A 26261-nucleotide genomic window follows, 5' to 3' on the forward strand; every position below is an offset into this window, starting at 1 on the left:
AGTTAAGGGGCTTACAACGAGCTTACCATGTCCAATGTTCAGAATGGAGCTAACGTCAGCATTCGGACGCTTTTATTGGAGAAGTACCACACAAACACGTACGATTTGACCTTTAATCGATGGAGGAGAAAGATCGACAAGAGTCACGCTACAGAGGAGAAATAATACAGAGGGGAAGGTGCTGAAAAACCATCTGAAGACAAATACACCACATGTTCTTTACAATGGATTATATGTACATATTAAACTTTTTAGGCAAAACAAACAAACAAAAGCTCTTTTTTTTTTCTTTTTCTGAGAAAACATACACCAGTGAAACGTGATCCGCCCTTTGTTAGTCTCATAGTTTCTGTCTGCATATGTTTTATACAAAATAGACTTTCAAACAATATTTGGGTAGTGCAATTTCTTAGATTCAAGCTGGTTGATTACTTTCACAAACAGTTTTGTGTATGAAAAAGCCCAAGTCCTATCCTATTCACAGTATCACACAATTTGACCAAAGGCTTGTTTAAAAAACAAAAACAAAGGGAAACAAAAAATGGGTTTGCGGGACCCGCTGAATAGAGCTGTGCGTTTGTCATCTCAGAGCTCTGGAGTTTTACACTGACATTGTGTGTAATGTGTCGCCTTTGGTCACCTTGTACTCAAACATTAAATAGGTCGTTTGTGTGAGTGATTACAATTTTCTGAATATAAGAAAATCTGGCCTGCAGAGACAAAAGTCAGAAGTGAGATCCCCTGTATGAAAGTAGCTTATACCGTGTTAAAAAAACGAGGAAAACAAAAAACGAGGTGAAGTTGATAGATTAGCTGTCTTTTCTATTGCATATTCAGTTGTGCGCAAAAATGTAAACGGGATACATTTTTGGGCAAGATGAGGCAAGTGTGCAATTTCTTACATATATATTTATATGTATATACATATATCTATCTTTCTTTCTCTCTCTCTCTAAATATATATATATACTTGTAAAGATGAAGAGCAGCAGCAGAGATTTGGATACACTGAATGTGAAAGTAACCCTCAAACAGGTAGGTAGCAAGGATGGTTTTCATCTATTCTGGTTGAACCTCAGAGGAAAACAGAACGTTTGTTAGAGTCTACAGACAGTATATGAGCGGCGGAGGCAGATTCCTTACAACTTTGCACATCTGTCAACTGACTTTTAAAAATAACAAAACGTTAAAAATAAAATAAAATAAAACTAAACACAGAAGTAACCACGCATGTGTGAAGCTGTCGGACGCTTTTGGTTCTTCACATCGGAGCAGAAGGTGGACATCAACGCAAGTGTGAATCAGATCATCTGTTTTTGAAACCTGAGCTCTGGAGCAGAGTAAAACATATATAGGTACTTTTTCTTTATGTATTTGGGATAAACATTTAAAAACAGTTCGCTTTGCCATGTTTTATATTTAGATATATATCTCTCTCTCTATATATACTATATATATATAAGTGAGCACTTTGCAGTTGTTTACTTGACATATTTTGTTTCTTTCTGGCAGCTCACGACATATCTACAAATAACAGTTCATATCTAATTTATTGATAACTCTCTAAGTATCACATTCATAGTAAAATCTCGAAGGAACAGACAGATCGGGAGTTAGGAGACAAACAGACGACAAGCTGCGCGGATTAGAAGAAAGACGTTGCAACGCAGCACTCAGAAACACCGGCGCACTCCCCCGTTACCGCATCGGACTGAAGGTCAGGCAGCTCTGGGCTTCTTGCTCCTTCCGCCAGATAAGTGTTTACGCTTTAATGCTTGGATTTGTCTGAGAATTAAAAAAATAAAATAATAATAATAATACAAATACTGACCAACTTTTAGCATCCCTGAAAATAGACAAAAAAAAACAGGAGTTTGGCACTGGAAAAAAAAAAAGCAAACAAAACACAAAAAGAGTTCCCAGAGAATAAAAACAATGAGTTCTGCCTGCCTCTGCAGTCAGAACCTTTTCACTGCGATGTGGTAACTGATGCAAAGAGCGGTAAAAGAAACGCAGCGGGGAAGAGGCGGGGGGTCGTCGGGGCACGGCTGCGTAGCAGACAATCAGAGCACATGCAAAGGGTGCGGCACACACACACACACACACACACACACACACACACACACACACAAACGTTAGGTCAAGTTGGGCCGCAGAGAGAGCACAGTGGGGATACTTATCAGTTATCAGCGTCTGTGGGAGGTTAACATGATCGACCAACGCCTGAACAAAAGTGCTGTTTATTCATTAAGCCGTTGCTTATTCTGTTGAAAAGGATTATATTTGATTTCTGGGGAAAAAAAAACCCCATCATATTTTGTGTTCTTGCTAAGACCTGAGATTAATACACATCATGTCTCTACAGTGATGCGGGATTCTGGGATATATTTGACATGGTGCTGGAAGCCCTTTGCGTTACACGCTGCTCCGAGTTTTGGGTATCTGACAGTATTTTACATCCTGCGGTCTATGAGACACCAGAAAGGATGGCACAGAACTCTATTTTATAAGTTCAAGGCACTGCTTAGCAGTACAGTAATCTACACGCCTGTGACTGGGAAGGTTTATTGATTACTTTGAATCCAAATTGTCATTGCATTTGCATCATACTCAAATTCATATCTTATATTATAAGTGCAATTCTTCATTTAGAATTTTCTCGACAACAAAAACACGACTTATTTATAAAACTCTATCAAATCAGGCATAAAGATAACTTAAGTTTTAATTGATCATATCAATGTTTTTTATTTACAATCATGTAGCTCTCTTGCTTGCAATTGTGCGAGACAGAGACGGATGGTCAGCTGGTGGAGGCCAGACCTCTCGTCTCAGTAAAGAAATGGTCGATAACAAGAGGTAAGAGCTTTCTTTCTTTCAGTCATGATTCACTTTTTCATGTTCTTAACTTGGGCTTATAGCAGAGACATGACAGTAGTACCAACCTGTGTCTTTGCAAAACACTGGTTTCCCCCCCCAAAAAATTGAACTATCCCTTAAAGAAAACAAAACGTACGCAGTTTCAAGAATAAAAGGTACTCATAGCCAATTCTTACAAAGAGCAAAGTTTGTACTGCGGAGGAAGAGTCTTCAGAGGAATCACGACTATTTATTCCAAACGATTGTTTAAAAAAAAAAAAAAAAAAAAAAAAAAAAGAGAAAGGGTGCAGGACGGTTATTCTCTAATCACTTCCAGCAGTAATAAATCTACAGATATTATTAGTACTTCCAAATATCAAAAAACGACAAACTTGCAAGCACAACAATACATGCCCTTTCACTTGTGATTGAGAAACGCACATATCCATCACTTGTTTTCTAAGATTAGACTACTGGGGCAAGATGGAAAAAAACAGTCCACACTTTCCATCTTTTAAGTCTTTCTCCAAAGACCGATATACAACAGCCAAGCCTATCTTCACAGTCTTGTAAAGCCTTTCGCAGAGCGCCGAGTACTCGCCGGGTCGCGCCGACGTGCGCGCCGGGTCGCGCCGACGTGCGCGCCGGGTCGCGGGGAAGGGAAACAGGCTAAATATCATTTCTTAGCAAGAGCAACACTTCTACACACAGAGGATGAAGCGAGCTGCCATTTGTAAAGATAAACAGCCACAAGAACAGAGAAAAGCTGCAACTGCGTGTAATATAAAAAAGTACAATCAACTTATAATGAAGGTAGATGATGAGAGGTTCACGTGTAGCAGGAAAAAAATGGCTTAGATGATATTCGAAGCAAAAAAGGCACATCTTTTTCCCTTTTGTAGTTGACATGTAAACCTGGAAGAGGTCTGCTTGTGGGAGGACTCCATCAGGTAGCGGCCCACACGACTTTATATGTTAATCAAAGCAAATAAAATATGCTTTTGAAAATCACTAGAAAACTGTTGTTGTTGTTGTTGTTGGTTTTTTTTTTTCCTTTTCGTTGTTGTATCTGTGCGGCTGAAAAAACATTTCGTTACAACCTCCTATAAAAACTAAAAGCGGAACACAAAAAGCCTACGTAATAAGAGCGTGTTGTTCCGATTTGTTGCCTCTTTGGGCAACGATGACCTGGAAAAGTGTATAAACTGTTACTTTGAAAATGTAGAAAATACTATCAGAACCTTTACATAGATATTTTGTCATATCTATTTCAGATATCGCTCTGAATTTCAAGGTAAGACACCTGAGACAACATGAATTTTAGCCTATTTCTCTTTGCCGTTAGCTGTACAAACGTTTCCTATTCGTTATCAGACACTACATCTTAGACTACTCAACACAGCGAAACGTCTTGTGCTCACGGTCTGGTTCCTACACAAACATTGCTTCTCCCCCCCCCCATCCACCTCCACCCCATCAGACCCATCAGCCTGCTGCACAGAGATGCTAGAAAAAAACACCGCTCCCTACTGGTGTAAAGTCCTGTCGTTGTTGCTCTTTCCCGAGGGGGCGAAGGGGTGGGGGAGGCTTTGTCGGGCTGGTGAGGTGACATGGTGGGAGTTTAAGGCATTGTTGCTGCTACGGGAAACAGTCACTTCTGGTGGAAGAGGAGAGGCTTGACGCTTCCAGCCTTGAATTTTGGTAGCTGATTGCTGATGATCTCGGCCAGCATCTCGGGGAACTCCACGCTCAGGAATTTGTTCGCGAAGGTGTAGAAGCAGAAGCTGAGCAGTCCGCTGCCCATCTGTGGACGCAGCGCAACAAAAAGGGTTTTGCACGTGTATTGAACTGTTGTCGAGGTTTTGTCAAATTTTATGTATTTTCTTGGCTTTTATGTAACCGACCAACACAAAGCAGTGCATTATTGTCGCGAGAAAGAAAATATACATGGCTTCCAGTATTGTAACTTACAAATAAAATGATGTTTTTTTTTTTTAATTGTGCACTGCGCCTTTTACTTTGATATCCCCAAATAAAATCAAAAGTCTCAATTTGGAAACATAAGTCACCTTGTTAATTCCTAAAAATAAAAATAGATAATTTACATTAAAGAAAACAAACATTAAAACTGGTTGTTAAAAAAAAAAGATAATATGATAGTAATGTTTGTACTGGGTAAACCTTCAATCTGTCCAATCATTACTTCTTTAAGTTTGCCTCTTAATCCCATTTTGGAATAAAGTCTAAAACATAAAGGAGATTGTTTCAAGTCAATATTTTCTAATATTGATGGAAAAAGCGCTACTTCCACTGGAAGATTATTTCTGTCACAGTGAAATAATCTGCCAGAGTAATTTCTTCCTAAACCCAGAAATTATTTACTAAAAATTATTTTAGAAAAGCCTGTTCAATAATAATTAAAAATGGCTGACTCAGGGATAAAATCTCTGTCATCAAACAAGGCAATAATGACCACTTGCTGGTTTTCTCTACAGCTGATGTGAATCCAAATATTCTATGTGTGTGTGTGTGTGTGTGTGTGTGTGTCGCATGCCGCACCTCGTGCATGGAGTCCAACAACTTGGTGAGCTGGTAGAAACGCTGCCAGTTCTGGCTGGAGTTCTCCTCGCGCTTCACTATGGCTTTTCCCAGCTCTTTGATGTACGACATGCGGATCTCGTCGAACACCGTCTGGCTCTTCAGGCCATCCGTGGGCACTGCGGGAGAGGGGACACTCAAGGTGAACACCTGACGCAGGAAAATATGCAAATCCAACCACTTTCGGTGTAGCTCCAGTTTTACTAGACAAGACAAGCTAGAAAGAAAGATGAAACCTTTTCTAGTCAGAAAACTGAAGGAATGTATTGCTCTAATTTATGTTGAATAAAAAACAAAAAAACAAACAAATTCAAAAGCAATTTTGTCATCACAATTTTACATCACGTTGCGCTCGTTTCATAACGAAAACTAAAACATGCCCAAGTTTGTGCTCATAAGATTTCAATGTATTACAAGGGGTACAAATGCTAAATGCACTTTGCATTATTTATTATCAGCAAAAGTCTGACCTGTGCTGAGCAGCAGCAGGACCTTCATGCACAGGTACTCCTCAAGGGACACCTGCAGCCGGACGAACTCACTGGAAATCTTCAGCATCTGCTCAAACTGCTCGGCCATGTAGGGCAGCTTCATCCGCTCCCTGGTGAGTTCAAACGCAAACGGGTAAAAACACGCAAACTTCATTCAGGGGTTGGCTGGCCCCACTGGACCTGAATCTGGGTGATTATTCAATAAATTAAAACTTAAAGCAAAATCAGACATTGCAACTTTGGTGTACTGTAAAAATAAAGGATGACACTTCATGCAGCCTTTGAGCACAACTAAGTGCTTTCTGAGTGTTTCAACATGGAGAGACAGCTGAAAGCTGCATGGACCAAAACAAAACCGTGACGCTTAATTGTTGAAAGAATCACACTGAAAAGCTACATTTATTTGGTTCCTTGAATTACTCAATCATAAAAAAAGGGAATAAACTGAATCAATGCTTCACTTATGTTATATAACCGAGCACTGCCCTTGCACATGCTTTAAATCCGGTGCGGTGGAGCAAAACTGGAGGCATCATGTTGAAAGTCAAGCATTTGTAATGAAAAAGAGAAGTGCACAGAGTCTAGATTCCTGCTACTGTTACATGTGTTTCTGCCTCAACAAAAATGAATCTAATACTGAGACTTTGGGACATCTATGTCACAATAAACGAGCTTAACAGAGCAAGTCAGAACTAACTTCGTGCACGGATGCGTTTCGGGTATTTGAAACGGCATTGCACGTGGACTTAATCTGGGTTTGTTACTGGAGCAACATCATCCTGCATAAACTGGAAACCACAAGTTAATTGGATCAACTTTGCATGACGGCCTGAACTGGAGCCACCCACACACAGAACCATGTGGAGCTCTGAGGATCTCTACACTCAGATTTAAAACATTTTCCAGAGGAAATTTAACGACACCAACGTACTATTTCCACCATAAATCAAGTGAATTTTTAATCTTTCCATGTTAGGTCATCTGTGAGGAGACTTACCACATGCAAAGTGATTCTGTCAGTGAAATGTTATGTTAACAAGACACAGTTGGACTCAGGAAGGATTAAAAAAAATCTTTTCAGAGATTTCTGAACCTCAACAGAATAAACCAAAGTCCTCAACTTGTTGCTACAAACATCCTGACAACTCAAGTCTGGACAGTTATAACAGACCAAGGTGATTGATTCGCTCGTTTATGGAAGGAAAAACAAAAGGCGTCCTGTGGGGCATCCACTCGCCTCCCTCCGGCTCTCATTATTAGCATTTAAAATATCAAATAAGTGTGCAGTCAGTGCTTACTCATTGATGACGAGGTCTGGCGCGAAGCAGAGCACGCTGCCGTCGCACTGCTGGTAAGACCTCCAGCCCAGGCTGAAAGACATGAGGAAGAGCCAGGAGCACTGCAGCAGGGTCATCTGATCGTCCAGGTGCAGGTTCTTGAAACCTGGTGAGACAGAAAAAAAATATGCCCCATAAACCCGGGTTCAGCCTCGGTGTTAAAGTTCTAGCAACGAATCAGTCAAACCGCAGCGGACAACCGTTTTATCCCGAGCAGCTACACCCATCGCTAACCTGGCAGAGCTTTGGCCCACTTCACGGCAGAGATGACCTGTCGCCCACCCAGCCTGTTCAGTGTGGTCATGAGGCGCGTGGACGTGTCGGGGAGCGTGCCGTCGTAGCCGGCGAAGATGGTGTCCGGCTCTATGGCCTTCAGCAGGGACAGCATGGTGGGGATGAGCTGAGGCACGCACGTGGGCACCAGCGAGTGAGCCTCGACCGGCGGCGAAGGCATCATCTCCGGCGGGTTGCTGTTCTGGTTGCCCTTTAAGCGATTCAACTTCTTTGTTTTGCGAGCTTTCGGACAGAAAACGAGGGGAAAGATGCAGGAAGAGGTAAGGTTATGCACTAAAAAAAAAAAAAAAGAACGTACAACCTGCTTCGGAGGCTGTTTGTCTGGTTGTACCTTCCAGGTTCATGCCGGCCATCAGGCATTTGCGGAAGCGGCAGGCCGGGCAGTTCTTTCGCCTGATTTTGTCAATGATGCAGTCGTTCCTCCCAGCGCACAGGTAATTATGCTGGCCTGAGGCACGCAAAATAAGATCAACTTGTTAAATAAATTTGTATCTCAACATCGACATGTTTCGGTCAACATGCACAGCAATCACAAATGCTAATAATTATCAGTGATGTCGTTGTACCTTCCACTGCTCTCTTGAAGAACACCTTGCAGCTGCCACATGTGAGGACTCCATAATGGCACCCCGAGGCCTCATCAGAGCACACCAGACAGATTTTATGAGTCCCGCTCTTTCCCTGGGTGGTGGATGTTGGAGTGCCCCCTTCCTGTCTGGAGATGGAACTGAAACATGAGAAGGAAAACAAAGGTGAATAGATTTAGCATCTGAAAGCGAAGATCTGAAAGGAAACTTCGTTTCGTCTCCGCTTACAGCTCTAAACGCTTCAATGAAAGAGGCAAACTTTTCCTCGCAGAGACAAAGTCCCAGGATACATTTTTGTTTATATAACTGTAATATATTAAGATTTGTGGTACCATTTAAATCCAGCGGTTTCTATAAACCGTCCCGCTCTCCTTTGATTGAACCACAAGCATTTCCAGCTCCAGTCCACACTGGCTGGGGATGCATTCTTCCACACCACCACTAGGAGATGTCAGGCTTTTGCAGCAACCATGCGCCAAATGTCAACACCCCTTTGAAGCCCAGTGGCCACAGCACAAACAGCCACACAGAAAGGATATGGAGTCTCTGACATACAATACTGTGCATGTCTGGGTGGGTGTGCATGCTACCTCAGTGAACGGGTTTAAATGATAAATGTCTCCAAGTCGAGGCTCAACGCACTGACAAACGTCTGCAGGGTTTGAATCAGGGACGTTTTATTCACGTTTAATGAGTCATATCATTAGACAGTTTTCAGTGTGGAATGAAATCAGCTGTGTTGAATTAGTTGCAAAGACATTAAGCAGAATTTAAATTTATTAAAACATTTGCAGCCTCTGTGGTTTCTCTATGCATGACTGAAACTAAAACAGACAGCAGAAGCAGCTAATAGCTAAACTCAAATACACATCCAGCGTATCAAAACAAAGAGAGGTAATGAAAAGGTTTGCAGCTCCAGGAATTCAGGGAAGCCCAGCTCCTTTCGTGGGTTGTATTTCAAGAGGTTACGGCTGAGCGGAGGCTGGAGAATTAATCCTAAGCCTCTTTTGTTTTTCTACTCGGAGAAGTTAGTTCTCGATCCACTTTCACTCTGGACCTGCTGCCCGTCGAAATTTGCCGCTACGCGAGCGCAGAGGCAGATTAGGAGCAGCAAGCCGGTGCATCGTCTGGGCCGGCAGTGAGGGCGGCTATCAGAGACAAATCAACATGTGTGTGCAGGGGGGAGTCATAGATGGCAGGCTGTGAGCACAGGCTGGCACAAACCCACCTCTGTTGGGTCAGCCTGAACAAAGGTGGTCAGTGGGAGAAAAACCATGATGTTTACAGGGCCGGAGGGGTCAGCCACGCAAATAAATGAGCTATAATCTACTTTGCGTGGAACTGAATTAATTAATTGTTTGCAATCAAAGAGAGAAACCGCAAGCATCATCAAAGCCCTTTTAGCTGCTCTGGCCAGGGATCCGCCTCACAGAGATGAAGATGGTGACGGTGGAGGAAATAAAGGGGGAACCAGTTTGTCCTCTCAGACAGGGAGGTGGTGTTGGCTTTGCTGCAGGGCTTTCAGATCCTATTACCTCACTCACAATACGCACCCAACAACAACAACAACAAGTGCACACTAAATGAAGTCACCACCGTGCAGCGCGCGAGCAAACCTCAAATTAAGCAGCTCACATCCAACTATACCATACAGAACTACAAATCTGTTGTGGACCGTCGGAGACAAACCGCTTGAAGCTGCAGCGCTTCTGCGGTGAGACCAAATTTCCTCTTTCAGAACCCATCTGTATGAGTTAATGCCGGCTGTCAACAGGAAGCTCTCGCATTCCCTGAGAGTTTACTATCGGCCAGAAGAGCACAGCCACTCCGAGATGGGCGTCGATTTTGTCAAGACCAGAAACGTGGCTGCTGCAGTTTACAGCAGGGAGATCGATCACAGGTACATGTGGGGGAAAGGCTCGCCAGCAATAATCCCAGTGTCCCAGTGCCCTGCTTACCAGTTCATGATCACCTGTGAGCCCCCAGAGTTACCAGTAAACACAAAACACGTTCGTTCCTTCACTCATTCATTCCTGGAGCCGTCTAGAGATGTTTGCAACCACAAACTTGGACATGTGCTTGAATTTTTCAGGATAGTAAAATAAAGAAGTGGTCAAAAAAAAAAAAAAAATCATACTTTTCATATTTCCTAAGAAATCTAAATCTAAAAAGTGTGGAGTGCATTTACCTCCCTCTGCTCTGAGGAAATCTGTAGAACCACCTTTTGCTACATCAGCAAAATTCTGCAAAGATGCTGAAACACTGAATTATTTTAAATCACATTTAAAATCCCACCTGTTCAGAGCTGCCTTTGGTTAGTAATGCGGAAAACACTGTTCAGAATACTTAAGGTGTATTTACTAGATGATTTTTCATTATAGTATTTGGCAAAATATAATATTTATTCCTTTCAAAAAAAGCACTTTGATCTACATTGTTGCTGGAATGTGCTATCCAAATAAACTTGACCTCAGTGTTTTGGTGTATGTCTCTACATGTTTTCCCATCTTGGGAGAAAATATTTGCCAGTTTTTCTTTCTAAAATATCTCCAGGTCCAATATAAGCCTGCACACAAATAAATGCCACACATTTAGAATTTTTATTAATAAATTATTTAGAGAACCATGTACAATCTGTGTCACCGTCACACAAAACTTTGCTCGTCTACCACATAATAATCTACTGAATATGTGAAAAAACTGTAACCTAACGCTAATGTATGCTTTTCCTGTGCTCACGCTTTCAACCGCACAATTTTTACGTAAAATGGCTTTTTAAGCAGAGGAGACCCAAACATGTCTCCCTCAAACCTCTGTGAGCAAACGGAGGAAAGCAGGGGACGAGCTTAAGGAAGTGCTTCTTTCCCGAGGTCAGACCAACCAAAATAGTGAGGCAGGAACTGGTCTGCACGCTCTGAATCATTCTCACACGCAGAACAACAACACAGCTGCAGGGAGGGCGAGAGGAGACAGCCTGACTCTGTTCCACTCCAGAAACATCTGCAACGTGCGCCTACAAACGCTAAAAGAAATGCGACGGCTGCGCATGCAAGGACCTCCGTGTGCCACCTGGCAAACGTAAACACAGCGTTCACCTTTGTGAAGCTCTTAAGATGTCAAATGTTTTATGGTCGCTGCGTCAGTTAACGACACAGGGCCATTAGGAGGGAAGCATGCGACACTCTGACACTCCAAAGAGCCATTGTGTTTAGAGACTCCATGCAGTCGCTATGCATGGGTCACTATTAATATATTCCTCAACTCTATTGTGTGAGAGCAAGGCTGTGTGCAAGTCATATTTGTCAGCGTTTATTTGCTTGAAGAGAGCTGAGTGAGGCTGGATGAAGTTATGTCATTTCTCTGTTTTCTCGTCACACGAAGGTGAAGAACTGAAATGATTAAACCTGCTGTGAAAACAATTAAATAGCTACTGAACTTTGCACATGTTTATTCTATATTTAGTCTATGTACCAAAAACACTAATAACTCATTTACCATTGGCATGTTCTGCTCATTGTTCATTGAACCACCGAAGTCTTTTTTACACAATACAAGAAATACGTTTCAAATAAGCAAGTAATTCAATCCGTTTTTAAAGAAGAAGAAAAAAAAAACATTTCATCGTCCAAAATGCAATAACAGCATTCCTTTAGTGTTTGTTTGAACAATTTGGAGCGACGGATACATCGGCAGCTAAAAAATAACAATAGAAAATATTAACAGACGAAAGATTTCTCTAATCTTAATGCAAAATATATACACATTAGTACCGTTTTAGCTAAATTATTGTTCTGAGTATGTTATTTTTTCTGGAAATTTCTTTTTTTTTTTTTTTTTTTAGAGAGGTTAAAACTAAATTAGTTGCCAAATCAATTTGTCAAAATTAATAATCTCAGTTCTAATAAAAATGACAAAACAACTTCATAAAGCCATGTTATAAAAGAAGAAGAAACGAGTGAAATGTTATTCACAGATATCAATGTGATAAATAATCATCTTCGTTTTAAAAAATTCTGTTCTGTCCACAGCAGCCCGGCTGTAATTACAACCTTGTTTCGATTACCTATTTTTAAATTTTTTTTTTGTTGCGCAAAGCAGCAGCTTTGACTTCAAAACCACAGGAGGAAACTGAACATGATGAAGCGAAAGAAAAACAACCCCAAAGGATCCGAGTTTCCATATTAGTTTTCCTAAAGGGAGCCGTTAGTAAGAGTGTAGATGGGAACCTGCTTCCTGGTCTGCAAAATGAATTGAATGCTGTCTGCTGAGTGGAAACTTATTGTCCTTAGCTCCCCTCTCTCCCAAGTTTCACTCTGCTGACTCAACAATGACAGGGAAAAAAAAAAAAAAAAAAAAGCAAGGGAGAGAGGCAAAACCAACACAGTTTGCTGCCTCTCCCTAACCTCAACACAGCAAATTTCCAGAGTCCTGCTTATGCTAAACCAAAACAAGAAGTAAACAGAAAAATGAAAGCGGTGGCTGCAGGGGGAATGCTGCACCAGTGTGAAAGCAGCTGGAATGGCTGGCATTTGATCGGGTGCACTCACTCGGCGCCAGATGTGGGGAGGCGGGAAGAAAAGTAGGTCAGAAGAGCGAGAGCTTCGTGCAGACGCACGGACGCTCCTGCCGTCAGCGGCCCTAATGACACGCCCACACGTGCACACCCACACATGAATGCACAAAGCTAACAAGCGAGCATCTCACACACACGCAAACACGCAAGCTGGAGCATGAAGGTGATTTACAGCAGCTCAGGGTTTCTGCTGACAGACGAGCTCTCTGCCCTTAGTTGCAGGGAGTGAAGATGGACAGACACAGAGAGGCCGTCACAGAGCTCCAGTGTTTTCAATTTTCACGAACAAGAGTTGGCTTATGTCAGAGGTCCGGAGGGGGGCTAATGGAGTCCGACTTAACTGGTTAAAATGCATGAAGAACATTTAAGCATCCAGCCAATGTTTCTGTTTGTTGGTTCAACAGGACTTCAATGTTGAATCTGCAGCAGAGAGCAACTATTAGCTCATACCTTTACTCATTTATGTGCGATTTAATGTTGCAACACTGCAAGTGAAATGGAGTTTCAGCAATAAGAAAGTGTTCAGTGCACAAATCCTCTTTAAGGAGGCCTGAAATATTCGACGAGACTGTTCAAAAAACACGTAGCATGTGATCATTTCAGATAGCAGCGTTTTGTAGGCAGAAACTTATGAAGCATTCAAATATTTACTAGAAGAGCCGTTCAAAGGGAGGTATTGACGTGGTTCAGGGGAAGCTCTGGGAGTGTGGAAAAATCAAACCAGCTGAGTGGACCTGAACCAGTTCTGAGCGTACTACAGCAGCAGTAAAACAGCAGGAAAGGGAGAGGAGAGACAGACAGAGAGGAGACGAGGGGTGTGGCACAGAAACATTTGCTCCTCTGACCAAGCGATCAGCAGATAGCGAAAGCTGAGAACGACCAACTCTGTCACGCACGATGTGGGCTTTATATGAAAACGTACGGCTATTTATGAAACTCCTACAGACCAGAAACGGCTCAAACTGGATCAGATCACAGTGCTGCCCAAATCAGCTGAACTGCTTCATTCACAGATTTTTCGACACAGCTACCTTTCATTCGAAGACAAAATAATTAGCAGATAATTACCAGCATTTGGCTCGGTTAGCCGTTATGAAGCATGTATGTTCAAGTCACAGCAAAGTCCTGGAAACGCTACAGCTGTGAAAAACAGCTGCTGGGCCAACAAGCATACCCATAGACATTGCAGCAACAAAAACTGTTTTTGAGATTTTCAGTTTGTTTGTTTTAAAAACTTATGCAACTTCTTTGTGTTCATGCAGGAGCTTATTGATCAAAGGAAGTCAATAGCAGAAGTTGAGACAAATCGCAATATTTCAGCGCTTGGTCGGGGTGTAATCCACTTTATTCTGATTGTTCCCCCCCTCTTTGAAGCTTTGTTAAACAGTGAGTCAGTCAGTTTTTCAGAGCATACTCAGTATTCCCGTGTGAGAAATACCGTGGAGTTCTCCCACCACAGTGAGATCTCCGACTTGTCCAGGCACCTCGTCAGGCAGCCTAATTCCAGACGGCAGCAGGATCTCACTTACTGCGACTCCCTGCTTCTGCATTGCTGCTGCCTTTCAGACACTTCTCAACCATCTGCTGTTTTCTGTCAGTAGTTTTGTTGTCTGAATTCACGTTAGATCTACCCGATCAGTAATGTGATAAAAAAAAGTGCAGTTGCAATATTGTTTCCAATAAATGCATAATAAAAAATACTATGTATAGAAGCAGAAGCTAAACTGCAAATAAAATTCAGACTTAATATTATTTAAGTCTGAATTTATGTGCACCTATTGAATTTTTCATTTTCGTTACTTATCCCATCAATACAGGAGAGCGACAGTGTTATTCCATGTAATTAATAAAAAGATCGACAGAGGGAGGAATATACTAAATCCATGACCTGCTGCAGAAGGACATTATGAAAGTGCTGAGGATACATTTACAGTTTATAGATCAATGGATATAAGTACAAAGTCATGACTCTGTTTGATACAATCACTAAACTCACTTTAAATGTTGATCTTTCTAAATGTTTTAAAGAAGCTTTTGGACAACATTTTTAGTTTTTGGATGTTGAGGATAATGTTGAGAACAAATATTTCCATTTTTGAATTATAGATGATTAAGTCCAAGTCTCTGTCCTGCAGTTAGCTAAAAAGCAGATACGGACTTATGTATCAACTCGGGCTGTTTTCACAGCAGATATAATGGTAGGCCTGGTTCAATATGGAACCGAAATTCCAACATTCATTACATTTTCAACTGGTGTGGTTTGATTTCACAATGTACCGAGTCAAATGAACCGAACCCTTTAAAATACTTGTTCCTGTCCTCGTCTGTGATGGCGTTTCATTAAGAACCATTAAAGAAAATGACCCAATAAACTCAGAAAAAGACACAGAGCCAACTTCCTTCTTCACAAGACATAAAAAATGGATTTTAGCTATAAGAATTCCCTTTTGTCTCTGGCAAAAGATCGCAAGACATTTTCACGCGAGCTCTAGACACGTGTGTGTGTTTTGGTGGCATAGACTCAGCTAACGTACTTATAGCCCTTTTAAAAAGCAACTGTTCATTTAATTTTGTATAAATAATAGACAAAATTTGGAGATGTGTTTGTTAGTTTCATTCGTACAAAAAGTCAAACCAATACTTTTAAAGCAACAGTTTGCTTAAACAGAAAATGGCGTCGTTTACCTTTTAAAGACTGCTGTAGGCTTGTATAATGCATAATATAACTTAGACAATAGCAGACAAGCCTCAAGTTGGTTCAGGTCGGTAGGAGATGTGCTTCAGTTACTTGATCTTGTTGTGTAAAAAACCTGAGGCAACAAGTATTGTGAAGTGAAAACTCTTGTGAATTGCACTGAATGAGTTACCGCACTAACGCAGCACCATACAGGCTGTCTATTCATGTCGCAGTAATACAGAGGTCGTTGTCCTAATTACACCAATGAAAGCAGACGAACAAATAAAACACGAGACTCAGCCACTGCTTCAAGAAATTCAATTAAACCACGAGCAGAAAGGCTGAAACTACGCCATTTAGCTACTGCTAACCCCACCATCAGGACATCACATCCTTACAGATGAGGTTGTTCTTTGTTACGTTTTAACCAGCTGTTCTCCATTTCATTAACAATTTATCACATTGTTTCAGCTCCACTTAAATATTTAGAGCTATTGGCCCTAAAACTGAACTGATGCTGGAAATACAAGATGAACGGACAACATTTCCCCGCTGCCAGGTTCTCCAAATCTACCAAACAGCTTTTATCAGGTGACTCCTCAGATTTTGTGTTAGTTTTACCTCTGGATTCAGCTAAGCCATTGCAAAACCTTAATTTTCTTCTTAAGTCAATGTGTTGTTGAGATGGTTTCATATTTGCATTCCCAGTGATTCTGTAAGCCAAAATCCCTCTTTATCCTCAGGTTACTTGCAGACGGATGAACGTTTGGCGTGAAAAGCTACTGGTATTTTGACCTGCAAATTATTCTACCCACCGAGACAAATCGTCTAGTTTCGGAGCCTGGTTCTAACCATAACCCAGTTTCCCCAAAAGGTTCTGGGCGAACTCTTCCTGGTGTAGAGGTTTTTGTTTTTGGAAGAAAAACAAAAGCAGAGATTACAACAGATTTTGTCCTATCAAGACAATTAGCATTTCTGTATTGTGATGGTGTGTATTGTGATCAGCCCTCCCTGTCGAGTTAATGTCTCAAATCTTCTCCAATTATTGATGATGTGCATGAAATAGCTTTGTACAGCGAGTTTGTTTGGCTTCTCCGTAAACCTTGTAACACCCACATTAAGTCATAAATGTTTTTAAATAATTCTTCATGGACTTAACTTTTTGAGGCTCAAAAAGCTGGTATTTTGGCAGAGGCGTGTAAAGTTTGTGTAAAGCTTTGCATGCTGCTACAACAGGATGCTGAGGCAACACCATGCTGCTTTTGTCTGCACACGCAGGAAACCAGCTTTATAAGAGCTCACCAATATAAAACAATTAATTAAAAAAAAAAAAAAGCCCCCCAAGACCTCCTGAAGACTCATGGTACTGAACAAGCCTGAATTTACAGACCAAATAGCCCACGGCGCTTTGCCTCTTTAATAAATATTCAAAACAGGTCTGCAGGGTCTGGGGAGGAAATGCCTTCCTCACAAACAACGGTTAGCAAACACAGGCCTAATAAAGAGCCGGGATCTTCCAGAGGAATTCGGTTTTGGCGTGTTTTTGCAATTCATTGCAGGTATTTCTTTTCACAACAACTCAGACTCAATCAGATCACCTCACACAGTCGAACCAGTTAGCCCGTGAACGGGGTGGGTGTGTATTCCACCAGAATAGTAACAAAGCTGACATTTCCCAGAGCAAATTATTCTTTATTATATGTAAATAAGAGCTTTGGAAGTCATACTGCTGAAACAGGCCAAAAAATAACTGTGAGAGAAATAATTATTTACGGGGGTAACTTTGAGTCACTCCTTCACACAGAAACCATGTCAGAGTCTGAGGTTATGGCAGGTCGGTTATTTAGTACCAGGCAAGGACATATTTAGTAGGAAGAAGGAGCAGCACTGCTTGTAAAAACTGAAGAAACTACCCTCAAACCATTCCAGCCTTCAAGCCTCAGGATGCAGAAAAATGTCCCAATAAAAACAAACTTCCACACACATAAATGCTGAACTTACACCCTGACATGTTTGACAGGGCAAACAGCCACACGCCCACTGATAATTCAGCCTCACACCACACACAGGCGTAAGCCTAAGCTTAAACACAAACACGCCGACTCAGAACACAAAAGACCGGGTGATCTGAGCAGCGGGTCAGGAGAAGAGGAGGTGTATATTATGTCTCTACCCATCTGCTCCTGGTCATCTTGCAACCATGCAGATGTCAGCGAGTAGTGAAGGTGGAACCGAGAATAAGCAAAGCAAACCACAATGTTAACACGAGGCCCTTTGGCGTGCAAACACTGAGTTGATCTCTCCCTGTCAGATACTAAACCAGACAGGCGTGAATGTGAGAGTGACACAAACATGAGATCTGGTCGTTTCCACACGATGCCTCCTTCCTAACACTTTAAAGGGCAACAAAGTAATAAAGCTATCAAAGATGCATTGATGGGGGTGTGGGGGGCGGTTGTAAATACTGACTATTTGAAAAAACTGCAGCAGAAATGTTAATGCAACGCTTCTGAAACAAGTACAGGAACAATGAGGCACTTTCATCCTTCAATACATTCAAAGAATTTTAATCTTTTAGGACATGCATGAATGATCTTTGAAGGTCATAATTTGTTCATTCTACTTGTTAGACCAAGTGTGGCCATTGCACATGCTTTTGTGATGACACATGGATGTAGAAAAACTCAGGAAAAACAAACTCAAAAAGAGATTTCTTTTAGCTTGCAAATAATAATAAATTACTGTGACAACAGATGACTGCATAATGGAGCAGGGACACACCATAAACAAGCAGACGACCCTTTAGGCTCCTGCAAAAGTTAACAAAGTCGCTCAGATCAAAGTAAAACTCCCCCTTTAAAAAAAGCTCATCTTTTTTAAAGGAACCTCTCACCAAGCAAGTTCACTCGGTTCACCATCTTATCTACGCAGGTTCTTTTCTCTGTGACGACGACTTTATCTGGCATCAAGCTGAAACTCCAAAACAGATATTTCCAGACTTTCAAAATAAGTACAGCAAGCTTTCACATTACATTTCACAAATGTTACAAAATAAACAATTTCTAGTAGGGATGCCCAGAATTTAGAGGCCTGTTAACTATCTCCAGGTTTCCTAAAAGAAAAAAAAAAGTCTTTAACGTTATAGTGAGTTTGAATTGTCATTGCAATGTCAGTGTGCGCAATATTATTACTGCAAAACATTGCTTGGATGAAATATTTGCAAGGATAATACATTCACATTCTATATTTGGCTAGCTAAATATACTTATACGTTTTTCCCCCCATAAATACATTTGTTAAAATGGTCACTATGTTGACAGTACAGTATGTGACAGCTCCTCCACCTTCCCCCTGATCTGATATTGCCATCTGCAAAAATGCACCGCTCCCGATCAAAAACAACCAATCAGAGCCAGGAGGAAGTTTCAAACACTGTCTTATCAACTTTGTGTATTGCTACTCAATGTTCTAATGGCAGAGGAATAACTTACCGTTCCAGGAAAACATCTTATCTGCTGTCATCGGTTAGCCAGGCTAGATAGCCTTAGCATTTGTGACATGCTACTTAAATTTCCCTCAGTAACACTATCAGCACTGAAAATTGTTGTTGCTGCAGCATGGCGGTGCTTCGGCAAGCTGACTGGGATAGGGGCTCTATTCCCTCCTCAGTTTACCACACCAAATTTACTCCAAACATATTGATATAAAATGTTTTTAAGAGATATTTGACTGGAAATTAAGCCATTGACTAACAGAATCTAACTTATTTTCCTTTGCACATATATATTATAGCACAAGCATATTTTAATTCTTGTGCGTTTCTCTAACTTAAGAAAAGTAAAGGTTTAAAATAAAAATAAAAAGAAAGACAGAGAAAGAATATAAGATAAAATGGACAAACAAATAACATGCATTTGATAATCACATTGTGAGTCTGGTTATTCAGCTCCGTCTGGTCTGAACTATTAATAGCATCACTACCAACACAACTAACATTTGTTTTAAACACTTCTATTTTTGCAAGGGCTTCTTATAACGGGAAGAAGCATTTTTTCTTTTCTTGCCTTCGTTTTTCATTTTGAAGCAGCACAAACACTACAACAGCAACAAGCAATTAAAGCTGCAAGCAGCCTCGAACGGCCCTCGCAGCCAAGCGCCGCTCCGGCCTATTGTCCACCGCGGGGTACGAGCAACCGCCGCCTCACGCCAGCCACCACAGAAGCTCTCACGCAGTTTTCAGCTCCTCCGCCCGCACCGCGGAAGCTGTTGCTCAGTTTTCATCAAAGCTGCGCACGTGCTAAGACAGAAGTTGTTGCGCAGTTTCCGCGCCCGTCCACCAGGCGGTACGCATCTATGCGTTCGGCGGCTATCCTTGACGATGCAAAAAAATGTGGTATAGATTCATTGCTTTAGCGAGGAAATATAGCTGGCGGATTAATGTAGGACGCGCAGTGGAGTCAAAATATATTTCAATGCTGTTGTTCTCTTTAGAGGTCAACAAAGGTCATACGTATCCAATTTGGCGTCAGTCGGATGATCCACGTGACATTTACAGCCGATCATATGCACATAGCGAAGTACTACAGTTCGTCATTTTTCATCATTTTCAGCTGTGTTTCTAAAGCACTCTATTTCATTGTTGGAGTAATACTTACTCAGAGTGGCGAATTACTGAAATGGTTTGGAAGAAGTAAGAAAACGCTACATTTACTGCATGATTTAATTCAACAAAAATTATCTGACATTTCTATCCTTTTAGAAATGTCATGGCAACACACTCACAAAGTTTTCACGCCCATCCGCCCGTGGATCTGTTTATCATCGGTGGAGGAACACTGACACCTACTGGCGAAATACTGATATTGTTCTTCATCCTGATTATCTGCTGTTTCATTTGTGGAGCAATACTGACCCCAAGTGGCGAATTACTGAAATGGTTTATAAACGGCAAAAATGGGATCAAAATCTGAACTTCAATCTAAAATGGCCGACTTCCTCTGGGGTTTAGACCATGGCTCCAAGAGACTTTTTTGTAAGTCCTGACATGGTACACATGTGTACAAAGTTTCGTAATTGTAGGTTAAAGCATGGCTTGGGGCTGATCATTTTAAATTTTCTAGGGGGCGCTATAGAGAAATTGGGCCACACCCTACAAATATTGTGATGGATTCCTGTCGGGGAGTGGATGAAGATCCATCCTTGTGAGTTTGGAGCAGCTGCGCCCAAAAATGTGGAATTGAGAGCCAAACGTATGGCGATGGCGTTACAGGACACTTCTCCACGCCGCCACGCCCACCTGCTCCATCGTAGCTGGTCGGGATTAGAATCCTCAACACACCAACATGGCTTCTGTGTCTGGGCACAGTTTCATGTTGATGAGGTCAAAGGGGTCAGATAGCGACCTTTCACAGTAAAACATTACACTTCCTGTTCTCAGGGGGCGTGGCCTAAGTGATGTCATCATTCGACCATACGGTATTGTAGGACACCCGATGATGATCAATCACAGTAACTTTGGTGCCTTTGTGAGTTTCTGTGTAGGAAATATAACAGTTTATGTTTTTATGGCGAGTAGGTGAACTTTGACCCCTGCTAACCCTCCTTCAGCATTCTCAAAAACTCACCGTTTTGATAACTTTAGATGGGACATGCCTTATGAACAGACTGACCGAGTTTGAAGCCGATCAATCGAAATCCCTAGGAGGAGTTCGATCAAATACGGAGGCTGTAAACGGCAAAAATGGGGTCAAAATCTGAACTTCAATCTAAAATGGCCGACTTCCTGTGGGGATTAGACCATGGCTCCAAGAGACTTTTTGTAAGTCCTGACAAGGTACACATGTGTACAACGTTTCGTAATTGTAGGTTAAAGCATGGCTTGGGGCTGATCATTTAAAGTGTTCTAGGGGGCGCTATAGAGAAATTAGGCCACGCCCACCAAATATTGTGATGGATTCCTGTCGGGGAGTGGATGAAGATCCATCCTTGTGAGGTTGGAGCAGCTGGAAAAGAAACTGTGGAATTGAGAGCAAAACGTATGGCGATGGCGTTACAGGTCAATTCGCCATGCCGCCACGCCCACCTGCTCCATCGAAGCTGGTCGGGGTTGGAATCCTCAACACACCAACATGTCTTCTGTGTCTGGGCACAGTTTCATGTTGATGAGGTCAAAGGGGTCAGATAGTGAAAGTTCACAGTAAAACATTACACTTCCTGTTCTCAGGGGGCGTGGCCAAAGTGATGTCATCATTCGACCATAGGGTATTGTAGGACACCCAATGATGATCAATCATAGAAACTTTGGTGCCTCTGTGAGTTTCTGTGTAGGAGATATAGCAGTTTATTTTTTTACGGCGAGTAGGTGAACTTTGACCCCTGCTAACCCCCCTTCAGCATACTCAAAAACTCACCGTTTTGATAACTTTAGATGGGACATGCCTTATGAACAGACTGACCGAGTTTAAAGCCGATCAATCGAAATCCCTAGGAGGAGTTCGATCAAATACGAAGGCTGTAAACGGCAAAAATGGCCTCAAAATTGGACCTTCAATCCAAAATGGCTGTCTTCCTGTGATACTTGCACTATGACATTAATTGTAAATTTTGAGCGTCCTGGGGAGCTCTACAAGTGTACCAAATTTCATGTCTCTAGGATAAAGTAAGTGAATAGCAAAGGGTCCTTTGAAAATTTGTAGGTGGCGCTATTGAGCCATTTTTTATGGGATTTTTGCAATGACCTTAAAATACAAAATTTTGAAACTCCCTTTACGTGTCCGCCAAGTTTGGTGAGTTTTTGAAAATGATAAAGCCCCCAAAAAGGCCCCTCTTTAGGGGGGCAGAATAATAATAATAAGAAACAGTAGGAAAACAATAGGCCTTCGCAGCGCTTAGCTGCTCGGGCCTAATTATGACACATAAACCATTTCACTGCACAGAGGTTATGTAAGCCAAGCAAACAAACAATCAGTAGCCAACGGTTCCAAAGCATGACAACACCCGTCTAGAAGCGTGCAACGAATCTTTCCAGGTGTCATCGGTCTTTCTATAAAAATTAGAAGAATGAAAAAACTGGTATCATGCATGTCAGGACAAAAAGATTCTTGAAATACTGCAAGAATCTTCTCTTATCAAAGTAGTGGCGGGTTTACAAAACAGAGTAAAAGAAGTAAAGTACAACTTTGCAGATGTGGGCTACTATGGATAAAGTTTGACTTGACAGCTGAATGTTTCTTAAAACACCTTTTTGCAGCTTTATTAACAATTTATCAAGTTATTTCACTTCCGCTTAAATATTTAGTGGTACCAACGCCAACATAAGCTCGACTGTCCAATTCAGGAAGGGGCTGATAACCACTAACCGGTTTTAAAATCTCAAGTTGAAATCTTCCATCGTCCCACTCCCACTGTTTGTGCTGAGAAAGTTTTAGAGAGACCAGAGATTTCTCCGGCTGTGAGCCGCATTGAGAGACGCAGAGCCACCTCTCCACCTGGGATACTACTGCGCACTGCCAGTCAGTTGGCTGAAAGAAAGCTGCTAGACTTTTACCATGTTCGCAACAGAAAAGTTACATTGTTGCCAATAGGGCTCAATATACTACCGACAACAGCCGGTCTAACTAAAACTGGACCAATCAACCCATTTCAATTATGATCCTTAATAGGCACTTAAAACCTAAGCTTTATTTTTTTCAAGTTTTTTTTAAGTTATTTTTTCTAAAGCCTTTGTGTCACCATCAATGTCTTATGATCAATAGGTTGCCTTATTTTAGCAGCACTTTGTCCTCTTATGTTTGTCTTTTCCAGCTCTGGCATGACTCCAGTCGTTTCACATCTATGAGTTACATCAATTCAACTCCTTAAAGCACAGCAAGTAGAAAATCCCTGGATTAAGGCCAAACTCTCCTTATATGCACATTTTGATGACAAAGGAGCTGGAGCTAAGACAAACATTTTGATTTCAATTACTTAAACAAACCACAAGAAGCCACTTTTGAGCTATTTTTCTTCCAAAAATTTGCACATAAAAAGGCTAAATATAATTGACAATCCATATTAGTAGTCAGAGCTAAAGCATAAAGAAGTAAATATTTCCTTCAAAAACTAATTAAAAACAGAAAAAAAACAATGAATGAATCATTTTACAAATGTAAGACTGTGAAGGCAATTTAAGACCATGTTTGGAAAGATGTTTTAAGAGTTTCCATAAACTTTTTATTCAATGTAATTATACAACAACATACTCATCCTGACCCATGCTTTGACACAGCTGGGCCTCATTTTAGTCACTATCATGTAAAGTGACTAAAATGACTTTTAGTTCTTCCATTAGAAGAACTAAAAGTTCTTCCATTAGAAGAACTAAAAATTTCTGTTAAAAACATGGCTTTCAACATACTGCAATGACTTGCTGTTAAACGCAAACATGTTATCTTCTAAAGGTTATGGAGGATTAAATCAAACATTTATTTACCTGGCAAAGCTGGAGGAGAAGGAGGAAGAGCTTGAGAAAACCTCACTGGCCCTGCAGATCACTGAGTTGTCGCCCTGGTTCCGGTTCCAGGCTCCACTGATGGTCGTTACTGGGAGGAACAAGCCAGACACGGGTTTCTGGTCCTTCTCCTGCAGAGCGTCGTTGTTTCTGGTGCTGATTCCAAAGTGGAAGCTCTGGCCCCCTGAAGTGCTCACCCCACAGATAGAGATGGGGCTTGAGCTGCTCATTTGACAATACCCCGAAGACGACTTCTCCTTCTTAATCACGCCTGGTGTGCAGAGCTGAATGAAGTCGGTATCTTTTTCTTTCTTCACCACGGCGGGGAAAGTGGTTGCAGGGGTCAAAGAAGGAGACTTGGACTTGGATTCAAGTGGGCTCGATGCCTTGCTGCTGTCGCAGACTCTCGTGGTGCCGACGCTCTCGGCCACGGAGGGTTTCACGTCCCTCTCAGTTGTCCCTCTCATTTCCCCGTCTGCGAGCAACGAATCGTCTGCCAGCGTGGACAAAAAGGCATCATCGTCCCCTACGTAAAAATCGGAGGGGGATGCGGTGAGGTCAAACTCTTGAAGGAGATCCAGACTGGTTTCGTTGAACAGTTTCTGGTTCATGTCCACATCTTTGCCAATGTGGTCAAAGGCATGGTCCAGATCGTTGGGGTCCTGCTCGCCTTTATCCATGGAGAAATCCTCCGTTTTCACAGCAAATAAGTTGGGATCCGACCCCCCGATGAGAGAGTCCATGGAGGACTGGGTGATGTCTGCCATGCTGGCATTCAACTGGGGCAGGACCTGATGCCCAAAAGTGTTGAAAGTCTGCGTCTGGAACAACTGTAGCTCTTCAGGCCTCTGATCTTTGGTCACGCCCCTGGTTTCTGAACTGTCAGCCGAGGAACCGGTCGTGGCAGGGGCTGAGGCTAGCTCCTCTGGAAGTGGGCTGTTGCTGAGGCCGTTGGTCACCTGTCCAGGCTGCATTAATGGGCTGGATGGAAGAACAACAGGAGGAGGAGAGGTGATGGACATGGCACTGTGAGGAGCCACCTTCAGAAGACCTCCCTCCTCAGGGCTTTCAGTGTAGACCAGTTTGCTTAGATGGTCATTTCTTCTGTACGCTATCTTCTTCACTCCACCTTGATCCATCTTTTGATTTAGGGAAGAAAAGACATTGTTAGAATCCCACTTACAGTAATTTGACAATTTAACTATCCAGATAGCAGAAAAATATACAAACAACAACTCCAGACATGATAACATTAATCTCACAGAGATTCTACAAAACAAAGGCAAGCTATAAACATCAAAATCTGCTCAGAAATCAAGTTTGCTGAAATGAATCTGTAAGCTTCTTCTGTTTGCTATCTGGGGGGGAAAAAAATCAAAGGCAAAGCCAGAAGGCTTAGATGCCTTGCTGGACTCAAAAGTATGGCCTGTCAGATAATTTAAGGGTAACAAGAACATGTGTGGACATGCCAAGAATAAACAAACAAGTTCTTACAGACAGATTATGTTGTTTGCTGAAGGTTTGGACATGATTCAGACTGTATTATACAATCCACTATGCGTCCCACAGGGGCACAGATTTTACATCGGTCAGCATTTTTACAAGGCTGAATAATTCCTTTCATCTACCTTTAAAATATATTTTTTAAGTTGCTTTTGGTCACTGGCGTCAAGAGATACTCGGGTTTTTCACAGAGATGTCAGAGAAACTAGATTTATTTACCAGCTATACAGAACATGAAGCAATACAGCTTTCCCCTCCCTCACATGTTGCTGCCAATTCTTGGTCAGGTTGTATTAAAAAACATTCCTACATTTCTCCCACGTTGCCCCTGTTTAAAAACATTCCTTATCACTAAATTAATGACAGCCATGGAGTGGAAACTAAAGGAGCAACATCGTTCGTATTAAGGGGACGCCAAACTAAAATCAGCATGTCGCATAAGCAGCTGCCTGCAGGCTGGGCACCCGAGCAGATAGCCTGACTGACTGACTGAACAGCTATATTGGTTTTCCATACTGTTGCTGCTATATAAAAATCAAAATCGAAAAAACAAGTGATATTCTGCATCATAAAGAATGGTTACCTAAAAATATACTTTGATGGAATGGGTGTTTATTCTACGTTCAGACTTAACGCTCTCTTTTACAAAGTCATATGAAACTAAATGGTTTTGGTAGCATTAATATGACTGTAATAATAACCCATGAGTTATATTTCTTTGCTACAAGTAAAAATAAATAAATTACAATAAACATTTTTGTTTAAAATTTTAGCATCCCTGACAGGATGCCACAAAACAATAATGTTTTTACCTACCAGGTAGGAGGAGGACTATAAACATTAAAATCTCTCCA

At 41.6% G+C, this 26261-nt stretch overlaps 1 protein-coding gene across 1 annotated transcript in view; it reads right to left on the bottom strand.

The window, feature by feature from the left end:
* Window positions 1-55: 55 nt before the first annotated feature.
* nr3c1 (nuclear receptor subfamily 3, group C, member 1 (glucocorticoid receptor)) overlaps window positions 56-26261 on the bottom strand; it is a 28174-nt gene continuing 1968 nt past the window's right edge. Inside the window, exons 2-9 of the mRNA XM_055034195.1 lie at window positions 23887-25043; window positions 8146-8306; window positions 7911-8027; window positions 7520-7801; window positions 7247-7391; window positions 5928-6058; window positions 5419-5576; window positions 56-4663 (exon numbers count right to left, since the gene is read on the bottom strand). Coding sequence (XP_054890170.1) covers window positions 4511-4663; window positions 5419-5576; window positions 5928-6058; window positions 7247-7391; window positions 7520-7801; window positions 7911-8027; window positions 8146-8306; window positions 23887-25043 — 2304 coding nt within the window. The 3' untranslated portion in view covers window positions 56-4510. The remainder of the gene's footprint in view (window positions 4664-5418; window positions 5577-5927; window positions 6059-7246; window positions 7392-7519; window positions 7802-7910; window positions 8028-8145; window positions 8307-23886; window positions 25044-26261) is intronic.

The sequence above is a fragment of the Poeciliopsis prolifica genome, unplaced genomic scaffold (assembly GCF_027474105.1).
Source record: "Poeciliopsis prolifica strain line A6 unplaced genomic scaffold, Auburn_PproV2 SCAFFOLD009, whole genome shotgun sequence".
NCBI classification, from domain to species: domain Eukaryota; kingdom Metazoa; phylum Chordata; class Actinopteri; order Cyprinodontiformes; family Poeciliidae; genus Poeciliopsis; species Poeciliopsis prolifica.